Genomic DNA, 18,322 nt, shown 5'->3' on the forward strand with positions numbered 1-18,322 from the left:
AAAGTGTGTCTCTCATCTTCTGACTCCTTTGTGAAAGTATCTCTCCCCTCCTCCTCATTACCCAGAACTAACGCTGTTAGTTTGGACTTTTGTTGTCTCTGTTATCTGACCCCCGGGCCTGCACAGCCCTTCTCCATGACTCTTCTGACCTTTTGTCTCTTTTGTCATCAAGAAGGATTCTTGTTTCTTCTCTTTCTTTTTCTACTAAGATTTTAATTTTTAAACCCCACCAAAAAAGCTATATGCTTATTATGTTATTTCTCACATACTTTTCAAGAACCTTGGAATATATTTTTTCATTTCTTCAAAACTGTCCTTTAAATTGTTCCAGGTTTCATGAAACCTTATGATTTCAAAATTGTCAATTCTGTATTTGTCTCCTCATTGTGTCTCTTTAAAAATTTTTGACTGTATTGTTCAGTTTGCCATGACAGCATTATATACTATTCTGATAAATGATAGTCCTGAGGACAAGATCTGTTTGGCCTCCAAACAGCAAATAGGTACCAATTGGAAAATGTGAATGGGCCAAATTGAGGAGAGTAGCTGAAACTGAGGAGGGATTTTGCACAGTGCAGTGGCAGATGAGGCTAATCTAAAAGGGCTGCAGTGGTCTACTCCCTATGGAGTCTGTAATGTGTTGCACCAAGGTTTTCTTCAAAGACAGAACTGTACGTGAGAGTCTTGGAGTGGAATCAAATGGAGCAGGGAAACAGACAATAGAGAAAAGGAAAGAATGTCAGATAAAAATAGGAGAGGAAAACAATAGGAAATCTCAAAGCAAGGTGCCATATTTTTTAACATCACAAAATCAACAGAAGAAGGTTGTTGATTCTGAAGTTAGAATCGCTATCCGAAGCAAACTTTCCCCTAAAATGAACAACAGAAAAGTATCAAGGTCAAGTCCTGTGCCAAATTAAAAGATAAAAGGGAGTAAAAGACAAAATAGCATTGTTTCAGTGAAAGCATGCTGAAAGGTATACCAAAAAGAAATACAATTTCAAAGTGAGCTAGAAGACATTATTTAAATAATACAAGACAAAGCCAAGAAAAACATAAAACAGAGGAACTTTGAGGCTGGGTGCAGTGGCTCATGCCTGTAATCCCAACGCTTTGGGAGGCTGAGGCAGGAGGATCACTTGAGACTAGCCTGGGCAGCATAGCAAAACCCTGTCTGTACAAAAAATAAAAATAATAGCTGGGCGAGATATACACCTGTAGTTCTGTCTCCTTGGGAGGCTGAGGTGGGAGGATTGCTGGAGCCCAGGAGGCTGAGGTTGCAGTGAGCCATGATCATGCCATTGCCATCTAGTTTGGGCGATAGAGTGAGACCCTGTCTCAAAAGAAATGAAGAACTAAATTAGAAAGAACTCAAGAATTAGTGTGTCTTAATAAAATAAAACATGCGTGTAATCCCAGCAATTTGGGAGGCCAAGGCGGGAGGATCACTTGAGGCCAGGAGTTGAAGATCAGCCAGGGCAACATAGCAAAACCTTATGGCTACAGAAAATAGCAATTTAAAAATAAATAAAACATCTTCAGAGAAATTAAAGATAAAAGACAAGAACATTTTAAAAGTCTAAAAGAAAGGGCTCATGAGAAAGTGGCAAATATTGATAATAGGCAATAGAAATACAGTGTTTTTATAATAGGAATCTCCAAAGAAACAATATTCAGAGGAACAGAGCAAACATTAACTGTCTTTCAAGAAAACTTTCCTGAAGTGAAAACATATTTGAAACTGTTGTCTGAAAAACTGCACAGTATACCTGAGAATATTTGCCCAGAACCATAACACTAAGATGTATTATTTAATTAATGAAATTTTAAAAAGAAAAAAATGATTTGGACATTTAGGCAAAAGGGGCACATGACTTAGAAGAAAAAGAAAGGTAGATTATCATCAAACTTTTCAACAGCATCACTTTTGTGCTGGAAGAAAATGGACTAGCGTATTGGATACTCCAGAAAAGAAAATGTGAGCCAAGAACTTAATGTCCAGCAAAAGTGACCTTTAGAAGTGATCCAGCACCAACTGTTATCTATATGCAGAAATTCAGAAACTGTTATTCCCGTGAACTTTTCTTAGGGAATCTAATGGAGGATGAGCTTCAGATAAGTAAAAGCCTGTTGTCCTGAATTTACAATGGAAATGTTTTGGAACTCACAGTGTATTTTATATATAAATACATTTTTTTCTAGTTCTGTCTACTGGAAGGGCATAGAAACATTCGTCAACCCTTAGCATCATCTGTAGTTCCCAGATTGTGGTCTTGGAATACTTCCTATTTAAAAAACTAGGCTTCTTGGGCTGGGTGCAGTTGCTCATGCCTGTAATCCCAGCACTTTGGGAAGCCGAGGTGGGCAGATCACCTGAGGTCAGAGGTTCAAAACCAGCCTGGCCAGCGTGGTGAAACCCCATCCCTACTAAAAATACAAAAAAATTAGCCGGGCGTTGTGGTGTGCGCCTGTGGTCCCAGCTACTCGGGAGGCTGAGGCAGGAGAATCGTTTGGATCCGGGAGACGGAGGTTGCAGTGAGCAAGATTGTGCCACTGTACTCCAGCCTGGGCAACAGAGTGAGATTCCGTCTCAAAAAAATAAAAAAATAAAAAAAATAACTAGGCTTCTTGAGAAATGTCTTTTTCCAGGTCTGGGGCAGGAAATGTTAACATGATCCTGGAATGGCTCAACATCCCAGATAGCAAAGAAGCTGTCAATAAATGGTAGACCATGTCCAAAGGATGCAGGAGCCAACTTAGAGAGGTTTCCATTGGCCAAAAATGGAATTATTTGAGATTCAGTAGGTGTAAATATTGCAGTGGATTAAAGCCCATTTAAATCCACAATTTCATAATGACATTTTTAAAAAATAAGCTCTAACTAGTCACCTTCTGAAAGATAGTAGATACTCATTCATTGTCTTGAAAACTGGGTAAATAAAATAATTGAACATTTATGCTGTCTTTTCTGTAAGAATGATACCACTGGGTAACCCCATAGGACAGGAGTTGGCATCAGTTGGAACCAAACCGTGCCTATGCATGTATGTATTGTCCATGGCTACTTTCATACTACAACCTTAGTTGAATAGTTGCAACAGACCATATAGCTTGCATAGCCTAAAATAGCCTAAAAGATTTGCCAACCTCTGATATAATAGGTGAGAGAAACATTTTCTTTTAAAATGATTTCAGCTAATAAGAGAACAAGATGGTAGAATTAGAGTTTTGCTTTTAAGAGTGAAAACCAGTTGTTTTGTGCCTCTTGATACAAAAGAACAAAACTTTTGTCTTGCCAAAAATGTAAACCTAAGTCATCAAGCTCTCAGTCCAGCAGTCAGTTTGCAAGAAATTGCAGAGGCCAGAGGAATATGTTGATTGAGCTTCACTGTGAGTGTGCAGCTGGAAAAATAGTCTTTGGGACACTATGGGTTGAATAGCCTGAGAGCTTGAGATTAAAAGGCAAATCAAAGGAAAATAAAAGGAGCAGGACTAAACTGCAGTGGCTAGGGATACCCAGTATGTGTGAAATTATAAAGAACCTCTAGGCGTTAATATAAAAAGCACATAGTGGTTGCTTCTGAAGAGGACTGATAAAGATGGAGCACACAGAGAGGCTTCTGGGGTGGCAGATGATGTTCTCTCTTCTGACTTGGATGGTAGTCAGAAGGGTGTTTTGCCTTACAAAAATTCATTAAGCTATATGTTTGTGTGGTTTTCTATATTGTGTTTTAAGAGGGGATAATTGAAATGGTGTCAAGTACCTTTGCTGATGAGGAGTTTGGTATTACTAGATATATTCACAAGTGTGAAGTGATACTGCAAGCAACTGTTACCTGTTAATGTGGTTACTCACTGTTGTACGGTAAAATCTGGGGCAGGTTTTTAAAATGTAAACATGCATACGTATTGGCATAAGGTGTTAGCTTTTTTTCTTCTTTTGTTTGAGCAGATAGCATTCTCTCATTTCTCTGGTGTCTTTATTTTTACTAGTGCACCCACCTCATAATACGTGTACTTTTTGCTTTTTGTCTTGCCATCAGTCTGTCACTAGAAGTTTATTTTGCCGATCTTTTCAAAGACTTAACAACATTATTCTGGCTTTATTGATTTTTTTTTTTTTTTGGTGTTTTTGTTTTCTATTTCATTGACTTGTGCTTTTTTAAATTTTTTTAAGAGGCGAGGTCTGACTGTCACCTAGGCTAGAGTACAGTGGCACAATTGTAGCTCACTGCAACCTCAAACACCTGGGCTCAAATGATCCTCCCACATAGGCACACGCCACCACGCCCAGCTAATGTTTAAGTTTTTTTGTAAAGATGGAGCCTCACTATGTTGCCCAGGCTGGTCTGGAACTCCTGAGCTCAAGCAGTCCTCTTGCCTCAGCCTCCCAAAGTGCTAGGTTTACAGGTGTGAGCCACTGCACCTGGCCTGACTTCTCTTTTAATTTATCCTTCCATATTTTAAAAATTATTTACCTCAGGCTGTCTTCTTCTCAAATGCAAGCATTTGAGAAGAATACATATGACAGGTTTTAATTCATCATGTTTTCGTTATCAGAGTGTCTTTAATTTCCATTATAACTTTCATCATTGAAAGTGTGTTTTCTATACAGTATTTGGAAGTGGTGTGTGTTTTTGTCTTTTAATCCTTTTTGTGCTGCTTGACTTACCACTTGAGAAAGGGTGTTGAAATTGCCCAACATGATGACAGATTTATCTTAATTTCTCTTGTACTTATATCAGTTTTTGCTTTATTTTTAGGCTGTTATATACTATTAGGTGCATACATATTTAAATTTGTTATATCTTCTCTGCAAATTGAATCCCTTATCTTGATTTATGACCCTCTGCAGCAAAAGATGTTTTTATCTCAAAGTCAGTTTTGCCTGATATTAATATAGCCATTTAATTATATTTGCTTTATATATCTGGTTTCCCTGCCTTTGTTTTCAGTTTTCTCTCTCATGCTTTAGGTATATACAGTTGACCCTTGAACTGCACAAGTTTGAACTGTGTGGGTCCACTCATACACTTATATGTGGATTTTTGAAAATAAATATATTGGAAATATTTTTTGAGATATGTGGCAATTTGAAAAAACTTGTAGATAAACTATATAGCCTAGAAATAGTGACAAAATTAAGAAAAATTTAGGTATGTCATGAACACATAAAATATATGTAGCCGCTAGACTAACATTTACTATCTTAAAACATACACATCTATTGTGAAGTTTAATTTATCAAAATATATGCACACAAACACAGACTTTACATGATACCACTTGTTGAGAGAAATGTAAGCAAACATAAAGATGCAGTAATAGCTACATAAGATTTACTATAGTACATACTGTACTACTGTAATAATTTTGTAGTTACCTCCTGTTGCTTTATGGTTAAGCTAAGGTGTTTTCAGTGTCCACTTAAAATGCTGTGTAATGCTAACCATCTCTGCGACAGTTCAGCTCTCCAGTAAATTGTGAATTGCAGTAAAAGGTGATCTCGCAGTTCTTGCATATTTTTCATCATGTTTAGTGCGATACTGTAAACCTTGAATAACACCAGAGGACCCATAATGAAGTGCTACTAGTGATGCTGGACGTGCTCCCAAAGAAAAGTCATGACATTACAAGAAACCATTGCTCAGTATGTACCAAAGATACATATTACAACTGTGGCTGCAGTTATTCGCCATTTCAAGATAAATGAATTTAACATAAGAACCATGGTAGAAAAAAAAAAAGAAAAAAAAATTTATGAAGCTGCCACTGCAGCTGCGTTGGCAACAGTAGTAGTTAAATGTTTGGGAAGTCAAAAGTTGTATGTGGGTTTTCAACTGTTGTTGGGGGGTTGGTTCACTTAGTCCTCATGTTGTTTAAGGGTCAACTATATATTATATCTTAAATATCATAAAGCTGGATTTTGTTTTTTAGTCTTATCTGAGTTTGCCTTTTATTGGGGAGTTTAGACCAGTCACATTTATTACAATTACTGGTATAGTTAGATTACTTTCTGTCATCATTTCTGGTTTGCATTTGCCTGCTTTTCTGGTTTTTTCTCATCTTTTTTAAGGTTCATTAATTACTGTTATTGTTGACAACCCTAACCCTGGTTCTACAATTTTAAACTAGTTTACTACTTAAACCTTCCCTTTCTGTTCTTTTTTTTTTTTTTTTGAGATGGAGTCTCACTTTGTCGCCAGGCTGGAGTGTAGTAGCGCGATCTCGGCTCACTGCAACCTCCGACTCCCTGGTTCAAGTGATTCTCCTGCCTCAGCCTCCCAAGTAGCTGGGATTACAGGCGCCCACCACTATGCCCAGCTAATTTTTGTATTTTTAATAGAGACAAGGTTTCACCATGTTGGCCAGGATGGTCTCAATCTCTTGATCTCTGATCCCCTGACCTTGTGATCTGCCTGCTTCAGCCTCCCAAAGTGTTGGGATTATAGGTGTGGGCCACCATGCTTGCCCTCATTTCTGTTCTTTTAGTCGTTACCAGTGAAATTTTACCACACAAATTTAATTTAGTATTCTAAAAGTTAATATCCTGACCCCATTCTCAAACAGTAAAAGGACTTTTGAATACCTTTGAAGAGCTTCAGTCTTTACCCTCCTAATTTACTTGTTTCCAGTGTTTCAATTTGATCTTTTTTAAAATGCACAAGTTGGGCCGGGCACGGTGGATGATGCCTGTAATCCCAGCACTTTGGGAGGGTGAGGTGGGTGGATCACCTGAGGTCAGGAGTTCAAGACCAGCCTGACCATATGGTGAAACCCTGTCTCTACTAAAAATAGAAAAATTAGCCAGGTATGGTGGCACGCACCTGTAGTCCCAGCTACTCAGGAGTCTGAGGCAGAAGAATCGCTTGAACCCGGGAGGCAGAGGTTGCAGTGAGCCAAGATTGTGCTGCTGTGCTCCAGCCTGAGCGACAAAGCAACACTCCTTATCAAAAAAAATAAGTAAAATAAAATACACAAGTTGGACAACATTTTTGTGATTTTTTCCAGGCAATGTTTTTTCAGGTTTACCTCCTGTTTATCATTTTACTTATTCTTAACATCTCTGAGTGTTATTTGGGGATCATTATTTTCCAATATTTTGAAGTATTTTTGAAGTATTTTTTTGGAAGTTTCACTGGAACGTGTCTGTTGGCAGTATATTTTCCAAGAGTCTATTCACCTGTGAGTGTTTTCTTTCTTTGTGTTCTTGTGCAGTAGTTTTGCTGGATACCCAAATCTAGGTTAACAGTTATTTGCTCTCCACACCTTATATATATTATTATCCCATTGTCTTCTGCTTTCCATTGTTGAGTGGACTTCCGTCATTCTAATTGTCTGTCGTTCCTTTGTAGGTGATCTGTCCTTTCTCTCTGGCTGCTTTCAAGATCTTCTCTTTGTGTTTGATGTTCTGCAGTTTCACTACGATGTGTCTAGGCGTGGATTTCCTTTTATTTTTCCTGTTTGGTATAATGTATGGAAGCATCCCATATATTTGAAATAAAATGCATTATGAAATACATGCTCACCATAGAAAATCTGGCAAAAGAAAGCATATCAATGTAATATCTCCTGATAGATGAGAAAATAATCAAATAGTATAAAAAAGATTAAAAATAAAAAGCAACATTCCTTGCTTCATTCTTCTCTATACTAGTCCCACTCCGCAGAATCCCCCACTTTTAAATGCTTCTGTTTCTTTCTCCATGTTGTAATAATATGCTTTATACTGTTTCTTCATTGACCAACTAGGTAGTACCTGTTGATTTCTTGCTATATGTCAGGATCTAGCCCATTTATGCTTTTCCCTTGCTTCCAAGCTCATACAGCAAAATCAGTTTTTAATTCATTTATTGGTTACTTTAGTAATTTTAAGTAGTATACCTAAATATTTCTTGTCTGGTTATATTTCAGTATATTTAGTATATTTTGACTTCTGAAAGATATGTATCCTTCAATTCCTTTTTTTTTTTTTTTTTTGGAGGTAGAGTCTCACTTTGTCACCCAGGCTGGAGTGCAGTAGCATAATCCTGACTCACTGCAACCTCTGCCTCCCGGGTTTAAGTGATTCTCCTGCCTCAGCCTCCTGAGTAGCTTGGGACTACAGGCACACCCTGCCACACCTGGAATTTTTAATAAAATTTTTAGTAGAGACAGGGTCTCACCATCTTGCCCAGGCTGGTCTCGAACTCCTGAGCTCAGGCAATCCGCCCACCTTGGCCTCCCAAAGTGCTGGGATTACAGGCATAAGCCACCATGCCAGGCCTCTCTTTCAAGTCTTATATTTTCTTCCTTGCCACCACCTACATTCTATCCTGCTTCCACCTTCTAAATTGTCGTCTGTACTTTTATATTGTCAAAGCTGATCAAATTTACATTTTGTTCCCTACTTTAGTTAAGACTTAGTCGACTGACTCTAAGTTGAGAAACAGTAAGCATTTACACTATTAAGACTATTTAGTCTGGGCATGGTTGGTGGCTCACACCTGTAATCCCAGCACTTTAGGAGGCTGAGGTGGGAGATTTGCTTGAGCCTAGGAGTTTGAGGCCAGCGTGGGGAACATAGCGAGACCCTCATCTATATACATATATTAATGTTTTTTAATTAGCTGGGTGTGATGATGTGCACCTATAGTCATGGCTACTCTGGAGGATTGCTTGAGCCCAGGAGTTCGAGGTTACAGTGAGCTGTGATTGTGCCAGCCTGGGTGGCAGACCAGGACCCTGTCTCTCAAAATAAAAAAAATTTTTAAGGACTATATAAATATTACAAGGCCAAATTTACATTCTGTTTCTTGTACAGTTTTGTGTGGGGACTCTCTAGAGTTTTTTAAATTTTTCCCCCTTTTTTGTTTCCCTTAGGTTTTTCTTTTTTCCCTTCTCGCATTGCCTACCTGTACTGTAGCCTTAAAAGTCTATCACTCTGTGCTTTGAAATCTTTGGGTTTCCCACTTGTTCTTAGGTACCTTCCTCCTGGAGCCTCTCTTCTCCTTTTCTGACCTGACTGCTTGCTCTAGACCTGCTAAAGGTTATCATCCCGGGGCGCCCTCCTCCCCTGAGTCGGCTCTGCAATTCCTGAATTCCATTTTGTCTTCTCAGTGCATTTCTCCATTTCGTAATCACGTCACAAAGAAACTTAAGAAAGTATAGAAGGTAAATTTTCTGAGTTCTTGGAAATCTGAAGCTATCCTTGTACTTGTTTGATACTTTGACTAGGTACAGAATTATAGGTTGAAGTCATTTTCTTCAGAACTTTGAAGGCATAGTTTCATTATCTTGAGGCTTCAGTGTTGATGCTGAGAACTTGGTTGCCTATCTTACTCCATCGTGTAATACCTGGGATTTTTTTCTCCGGGGGTTTTTTTCTCTGGGAATTTTTTTTTTCTATGTTCCTGGTGTCTGAAATTTCACTGTGGTATGTCTAGATGCTAGTTAGGTACGTTAGGTACCTATTTAATTTGAAAATTCATTCTCTTCAGTGTGGGAAATACTTTTGCATTATTTGTTTTAAAATTTACTGTCCTTGTTTTCATTATTCTCTTGTGGAAATTCTGTTAGTTGGATGATAAGCCCCTACTTTAATCTATCAGTTGTATATTTTTTCTCTCTTGATTTTTGACTTGATCTTGTTGGTCTACTCTTGAATACTTCCTTGACTTGATCTTTAGTCTCCTTACTGAACATTTAAAAAATGCAGGCAAGCATATTTTTTAATTTCCACAAACTTTTTCTTGTTCTATTTTTCATAGTATCTTACTTTGTGGATACAGTATCATCTCAACTGTCTGAAGATCCTAATTAGAGGGATTTTTTTTTTCTTTTCAAGGAATTCACTCTTGTCTTCTAATTAATGGAGTCAGAGTCAGATTTTATGCTTTTTTTCTTGCTTTCATTTATGGGATTTTTTTCAAAAACATCTGCAGATAGTGGTTCCTAGTTTAAGGAAAGGTAGTGCAGAGGCTTACCTAGAATTGTGCTGTGGGCTGAGCTTTTCTACAGGCAGGTTTAGCTTTCAATGAAGCAGACAAGGAGCTGCAATTGGCCTTGCAGCTGTGGAGGAATTTCTTGGGGGAGCAGGTTGGTATGCTTACACTCCCACTAGTTGTCTATTAAAAATATTTAAAATTTTGTCTTTTAAATGTCTGTCTCTGGCAATACCATTCACAAGCCTTCTTCTCTGCCTTACATCCTTCTTGGTTTTTACTCATTGCTGCAGTCCCTCACAGTTGGATGGCCCTTTGTTTCATCCAAATTCAGGGCTTGATATATCATCTCTGCACTGTGACTCTCACATTTTTATATCTCCAGCCTGGACCTTGCCCTGAATTCCTAATTTCTGTCCAGCCACTTTATATTTCTTCTTGGATGTGTAATAAATCATTTCAAACTTGTCCAAAGCTCAACTATGAATTTTCCTCTCCTGTCTGTTCTTCCTGCAGCCTTCCTCATTTTAGTTTAATGGTGACTTCACCTTTCCAGTTTCTGAGACAGAATCCTGTTGCCATTCTTTTTTTCTCTCCTCCTTTCCTTCCTCTTCCCTCTCTACCTCTGTCTCCCTCCTTCCCTTGTTCCACCTGTCAGCCTCTACCTCCAGATTTATGGAATTCACCACCGTTTACCACTTCTGCCTCTACCACCCATCAAAGTCACTGTCTGGCCGGGCGCGGTGGCTCATGCCTATAATCCCAGCACTTTGGGAGGCCAAGGCGGGTGGATCATATGAGATTAGGAGTTCGAGACCTGCCTGGCTGGCATAGTGAAACCCTGTCTGTACTAAAAATACAAATATTAGCTGGGCATGATGGCACATGCCTGTAGTCCCAGCTACTCAGGAGGCTGAGGTATGAGAATTGGTTGAACCTGGGAGGCGGAGGTTACAGTGAGCCAAGATCACGCCACTGCACTCCAGCCTTGGTGACACAGTGACACTCAGTCTCAAAAAAAAGCAAAAAAACAAAGTCACTGTCTGTGATTTGCCTTGGTTACTTGATTATTGGAATAGTGTGTTCCTACAAGGTGTGCCTGCTTTCAAACTTGCCTTCCTTCAGTCCGTCCCACACAGCAGCAGCAGTGATCCTTTAAACTGTAAATTAGATCATGCTACTCTGCAGCTTAGAACCCCCCCAGGGGCTCCCTGTCTCACTGTAAGTCAAAGTATTTTGCCTTCTCATCACCCACCTCCCTCCCTCTACTCTGGCTCCCTGTCCTTGCTGCTCCTCCTGCACCCTGGCCTGCTTGTCCTTCAGGACATTTGAAGAGCTGTGCATCTCAGATGCTTTTGCCCTCTCCCGAGAATGTTTACTTTGGATGTTCTCATATCTCATCCATGTGTCATCTTCGAGGCCTTCTCTGGCCCCATCCCCACACTCCCTCTTTTCTGAAGCTTTATTTTTCCCCATAACGTTTGTCACCATCAAATATATATTTTATGTTTTTGTAGTTTAGGTATTTTTATCCGGACATAGGTCTTTATGTTTTAACATGAAATGTTTTCTTTTAACATATATTTATTTGGAGGTCTTGAGAGCTACCTCCTTCCCCATCTCAACAGAGTCCATCCTTTTTGAGCAGGGATTTATGTGTTTGTTCTGTATGGCTGTTACTGAGTGCCCAGAGCAGTGTCTGTCATATAGTAGTAGGAGCTCAGTCAGTGTTTGTTGTCTGAGTAAATGTCACTCCTTCCTTGCATCTAACCTGCAGTTTTCACAGGGGCTCATTTGTGGTTTTGCCTGATGTGCCTTACAGCCAGTATTTGTCCATATATTTTCTATTACCCAGAGATTGTTGACATCTCATCTGCTGCACCTTGTAACCCCCATCTCTAAATCAGTGATCTCCATCATATTTTTGACCTGAAAATTTTTGTACAATAGTCATTTTTAAGTATGTATACCAATATATGTATTTTACTTATGTACACATGCTATATTGATATGAATATTAGAAAACATAAGAATAGAAATCTGCTGGGCGCGGTGGCTCACGCCTGTAATCCCAGCAATTTGAGAGGCTGAGACGGGCGGATCACTAGGTCAGGAGTTCGAGACCAGCCTGGCCAACATGGTGAAACCCCGTCTCTACTAAAAATACAAAAATTAGCCGGGTGTGGTGGTGGGTGCCTGTAATCCCAGCTACTTGGGAAGCTGAGGCAGGAGAATTGCTTGAATCTGGGTGGCAGAGGTTGCAGTGAGCCAAGATTGCGCCACTCCACTGTAGCCTGAGTGACAGGGTGAGACTCCATCTCGGAAAAAATAAAATAAAAATAAAAGAACACAAACCCAAAGATCATAGGGTAGAGATGTAGATATTAAGTTATTTAATTCACTTTTATGGACTCTTCAGAAGGAGAGATTATAATTATATATACTTGATACATTGTGTTGGACTGGAAGCACTGTGAAAGGTTCTTAGTCAAGGGGAGGTTTTATATTCAAAGAAAATGGAAAATCCCCCTGCTTTCCTCGGAGGGAAGAACTGCACTTAGAAGTTTGATGTGTATTGGTGTCGTAGTCTAGGCATTTCTAATGTCTTTGAACGTGTGCACCCTTTGTATATAAAGTGGAATTATATGTTTACTTACGCACACACACAAATATACATATAAAGCAGGAATTACACCCCACAGAGTTCTCCATGACGTTTTTGTTCCACTTAATGTATCATGGGAGAGTCCTTGAGTGTGGACCTAGGAGCCAGACTACCGAAGGTGCAGGCCCTGCAGTTTACTAGTTGATTTAACCTTTCTGTACCCCAGTTTCCTAATCTATAAATGAAGAATACTGGTAGCATTTACTTGAGAGTTATTGGTAGGAGTAAATGTTAAAATATATAAGCTTTCTCCGCTGATGAGTATCTACACTGGAGTCTTAGGAAGGGTCCTTGCTTATTTTGTATTCTAAAGTTGGGCTGGACATAGTGGGCCATATGGGTTCCATCAGATGGGCTCTTTCTGTGACCCGTTCTGTTAGACCTCTTTCTTGCTTTTTTCCTTGAGGTTGTCTGTCCTCTAGTGAACCAGCTGGTTTGCAGGTGGTGCTTGGCTGAGAGTGTCTTGCTGTTAACAGTTACTATGGATGTCATATGCCAGCTGGTTCTGTTAAAAAAAAGTCTGTGAATCCAAAGCCTTGTGAATTTTGAACATTATTTTGTGTCTGGAATTTTGAAGAACTGATTCATACAGTGGAGAAATGAATAAAGATTTTTATTTTACAAATTCCAGCACTTAGCATTTTCTTTATTCTGTTACTGTTACTGTGACATCTATTTGACTGGGAAACCAAAGACTACAATTCTTTATAAGGATTCCTTTTTTTTTTTTTTTGAGACAGATTCTCACTCTGTCACCCAAGCTGCAGTGCAGTGGCACGATCTCATTCACCGCAGCCTCTGCCTTCCCAGGTTCAAGTGATTCTCATGCCTCAGCCTCCCGAGTAGCTGGAATTACAGGCGTATGCCACCATGCCTGGCTAATTTTTGTATTTTTAGTGGAGACGGGGTTTTGCTACGTTGGCCAGGCTGGTCTCGAACTCCTGACCTCAAGTGATACACCTGCCTTGGCCTCCCGAAGTGCTGGAATGACAGGTGTGAGCCTCTGTGCCAGGCCAGGAGTCTTCTTTTAAGAGGCTATAGTGAGCAGCATCTATCAACTTGCATCCTTGTATGTTGCATATCTTATTTGTTAGCTTGGGGAGTAAACCAAAGTAAAAACGTCCTTTGGCAAATTAAGGACATTACAAGATTTTCTGTGTTAATGGATTGGAAGTCTTTACTATTTTTTTTTTTTTTTTTTTTGAGATGGAGTCTCCCTCTGTCACTTAGGCTGGAGTGCAGTGGCACGATCTCTGCTCATTCAGTCTCTGCCTCCCGGGTTCAAGCGATTCTCCAGCCTCAGCCTCCTGAGTAGCTGGGATAACAGGCGTGCACCACCACACCTGGCTAATTTTTGTATTTTTAGCAGAGATGGGATTTCGCCACATTGGTCAGGCTGGTCTCGAACTCCTGACCTCATGATCTGCCCACCTTGGCCTTCCAAAATGCTGGTATTACAGGCGTGAGTCACCACGCCCAGCCTAGATGTCTTTACTATTCTTAAGATGGCAGTAGTCCCCAAGTTGATCTATGGATTCAACTCAATCCCTGTTTAAACCCCAAATTGCTTTTTTTGTAGAAATCGGCAAGCTGATCCTAAAATTCATATGGAAATAAAAAGGGACCGAGAATAGCCAAAACTATTGAAAAAGAGTAACGTTGGCAAGGTTATGTTGCTTGATTTCAAAACTTACTACAAAGCTAGAGTAATCAAGACTGTGTGGTACTGGCATAAGGATGACCATACAGACCCGTGGACCAGAATTGAGAATCCAGAAATAAATGCATACTTTCACAACCCATCGATTTTTGGCAGCGGTGCTAAGACAGTTTATTGGCAAAAGAATAGTTTTTTCCACAGGTGATGCTGGGACAACTGAATATCCACATGAAAAGAATGAAGTTGGAACCTTACTTTATGTCATAAACAAAAATTAACTCAAAATGGATCAAAAACCTAAACTTCAAAACTCTTAGGGAAAAAAATAGATATGTCTTGGATTCCAGAATGGTTTCTTAAATATGACACCAAAAGCACAAGCAACCAAAGGAAAAAAAGATAAATCGGACTTCATCAAAATTTAGTATTTTTGTGTTTCAAAAGATAATATCAAAAAAAAAAAAAACAAAACAAAATGGGAGAGAATATTTAAGAAACACCTGTCTAATAATGGTCTACTATTAAGCCAAGCTGAGTTATTTCCCCATCCTTAAGTTTACACAATACTATATTAGTGAAGTTGAATTCTGTCATTACCACACGTATCTTGAAAGAAGTTTGTTTGGATCACGGGTCCAGTTACTTTCTCCGCCCTTTCCCTCCAGAGGATTTGTCAATCTCAATAATGTTATATACTAATTTCAAGGGGAAATACAACTCAAAATAAAACAAATCAGAAATCTGAAGCTTAAAAATGTTATGGTTTAGATGATGGAAAGGGAAAAGTACATTTAATTCATATCATATTTAGATGTCAAGCACTTAATGTTATATTGCTTAACTTATAAAGTAGCGCTTCAGTGCTCTCATCATATGAGGTAAATAATAGAAAATTCTTTGTGTGACGCATGTCTGTTTTCAGCCAATCAGAAACCAGGATTATTCTGTATGTAATAATAGGGTTTACTGGAAGAGGAGCTATATAGATGGTACTTAGAGGATGTAGGGCCCTACATATCAGGGCTTCTTAGTTGTAGCAAAGAGCAATTGGTCTGGTACGTTTAGCTTTTTCTCATTTAGTTTTGAGTTCTGACTCTAGAAATGTACAACCCCATCTTTTGAATTACAGGTTTTAAGATGTTATTTGCTCTTAATACATCTTAAGGTAACAGCCTTGATCACTGCTTTTACTTTCGATGAAATAACTTAATGAGCTGTGAAGAAAAAATTATCAGATTTTAAGGGAGAGAATTTTATGAAAATGTCTTTGAGGTTCCTATCACCTTTATGAGAATGTCTTCAAAGTTTCCATCACCATCTCTACCAATTTTTCTTCCACCGGAGCCAGCGGACTTAGGTTCCATAACAAGCTCCTCTTGTTCACTGAATGAGCTAGACAATATTTCCCACCTTTTAAGGAAAATATCAACTGATATCAATGAAATTAAAGGAATGAAAGCAGCTATTTTGACAGTGGAAGCAAATCTTTTTGATCTAAATGTTAGAGTGTCCCAGAATGAAGCAAAAATTTCATCTTTGGAGGTTAAAATGAATGAATATTCAACAACATCTGAATGCAACAGACAGTTTGAAGATCAAGAAGAAGTTTCTGAATCACAGTCAAGAACTACTGATGTAAAAATAATCGGCTTCCTTAGAAATGTTGAGAAAGGTAAACTCTTAATATCTAGGTACCCATCCTTTGCTCTGTATCTTTCCACGTATGTTGACTGTAGCTCTGATATGGAGGGAGCAAGTTACAGAGAACTTGAATTTTTCATGGACCTTTAATGACAAATTTGGATTCTGCTTGATTTAGCTTAGAAATCTAGAATTGATCAGAATTCCATCCTCTTTAATGGAGCGCTCTAAAACAATGTTTTGAAAAGATAGATGAACCTAGAGCGATGAAGCAAAACTTGAAATGTTGGAAGTGTGGTCTTTCATGTGTCTTGTGAAATTATTTTAAAATGTCTCATTCTTTCATCATGTACTTTTGATGTGAAGGAGACCTGTTGCAGTATTTGGATGGAAAGAGCATTCTTCCTGTAACTTTTCACCTCAGTTTTCCAAGCTTCCCACAGGAATACAACTTGACCTAAGTGTCATCTTGGTTACAATTCCTCAGAATGTGTGTGTTTTTTGCGGTAATAATTCTGGAAGGAATTCACTGTTTTGGGACGCACCAATAAAATGTCATATAACTTATGTTTTAAAGGAAACCAACTGATACAATTTCAAATCGAGTATAGGTTTTAAAATTTAAAAACACCTTTTAATGAAATGTGGTGCTTGGTGGGAGATTGCCCACTTAACATCTTTGCACTGGGTAAGCAAAGCCTGTCCTTGTGAAGCCACCTGTAATGGATATACCCAAAATCAGCATGTGGGCATCTTAGTAATATTTCAGTATTTGCAACCCTATCAGTTACATCCTTTTGTACACTGTAGTGCAGTACCTTATAATGAGCAAGTGAGTGCCTGATGTCTGCTAAGCACTGTGGGGGCTACAGAAAAGTGTGACATTCTCCCATCCTCAAGGAGCTTAACATCAAATCGAGGATAGAAAAAATCAGTTCTTTGTCCCTATTTTGTGCAGTCAGACTGCTGAGCATATTATTGTTAGGAATAGTGAACCTAATAGGAATTAATGTTATGAGCCTATTTTAGAAGAAGTAAGTAGTTGAACATCTTTTCTTGCAGGAGAGCCAAAGAATTATCATGCTTTGCTAACATAGGGTGTGGATTGTAGAGCTGAGAGTCTTATTGTTTTCTTTGCATGCATCAAAGCCTAGAGTTTGTCTTTTAGGAACTCTATATTTAGATGATTAGAGTGTTTTGCTGTTTCGATTATCTTCAAAGGTCATGAGTGAGTCGTGATGGTAAGAGCTCAGGTGATGGAGGGAGGTGCTTGCTGTGCTTATTGTGCAGTTGGCTCTGGTGCGAGCTGCTGCGCCACAAGGTGCTTTTGCCTGGATTTTCCACCCGTTTGCCACCTTTACTTTCCCCGCAGAATTCAAATTCAAGAAAACTGCTGTCCTCACAGAGGGAGAACCCGGAGTGTTTTAAATTGGCATTTTTGGTTTAACCCTGAGTACAGCCTTTTTTGTCTTACAGGATATGTCTTTGGTCTATAAATACTATTGAATTGCTGAAGCTTTAAGTTACTTTTAAGACTTTAAGTTGAGAACCCAGAAGGATTGATTTTTGGGAACCACATGCTGGTATTGTCTGTGTTGTAAGCTTAGTGAAGTTTTAAAATTTATATTCTAGGAACTCAACAGAGGCAATTATTATCCCGACTGCAAATCGACCCAGTAATGGCAGAAACTCTGCAGATGAGTCAAGGTTGGTAGTGTTTCGAGTTGTACTGTAATCTAGCCGTTTCAGTTGCCATTTCCATTTCTGACACCCCATTTAACGTATCTCGTATCTCTTAGATCCTGCCCTAAGGTGTTATATTTAGATCTGTGAAAATATTTTAGGGCCAGGAGATAAGATCTGCATTTCTTTCATGTTATATAGTGTTACAATTTTTTGCCTCATTGGAAAACTTTGTTCCTTTCACACCATTCCAAGTGTGTCCCTAGCACTGTTGGCTGTCACTCTCCTGCTGTCAGGAGTGACCTGCATTTCTGACTTACCCTCCCACTCTACCCAGCTTTTGTCATTGCCACGAGTGGCTTTTGTATCCTGGTTTTCACCTGGTTAGCCTTATCCTCTTGTACTTCATTTTGGAGTCTTATCACCAGGGCCACACCTGGAACTTGTTGTTCTAGTGTTCTAGAGCCACTCTAGTTTGCCTGTCTCCTTTCCTCTCCCCACAGACACACATGCCAAGGGCTACTCCAGAACTGGAGCTGACGCCTTCATTTTTATTATCTCTGTCCTCAGTGCCCAGCCCCTGCCACATGCATGTTCAGTGTCTTAAAAATGACTGCAGGATAAACACAGGCAACCATGAGAGAACCGGAATCATCTCAGTCCTTCTGTTTCCCCTAAGTCTGTCTTTTGTGGGAAGCTCTGGTCCCTAGACCCCTCTCAGCCCTTTCCTGGATTTTCTTTCCCCTCAGT

General features: G+C 39.2%; 1 protein-coding gene across 14 annotated transcripts in view; it reads left to right on the forward strand.

Annotated features, from left to right (window-relative positions):
• The window catches only part of ZC3H14 (zinc finger CCCH-type containing 14), a 49,184-nt gene that overhangs the window by 15,924 nt on the left and 14,938 nt on the right, over positions 1 to 18,322 (forward strand). For 7 of the 14 annotated variants that reach the window (XM_009249372.4, XM_009249367.4, XM_009249368.4 and 4 more), the window contains one exon: positions 17,522 to 17,596. In XM_009249372.4, coding sequence (XP_009247647.1) covers positions 17,522 to 17,596 — 75 coding nt within the window. 14 annotated transcript variants of the gene reach the window in all.

This window comes from Pongo abelii, chromosome 15 (assembly GCF_028885655.2).
Source record: "Pongo abelii isolate AG06213 chromosome 15, NHGRI_mPonAbe1-v2.0_pri, whole genome shotgun sequence".
In the NCBI taxonomy this organism is placed as follows: domain Eukaryota; kingdom Metazoa; phylum Chordata; class Mammalia; order Primates; family Hominidae; genus Pongo; species Pongo abelii.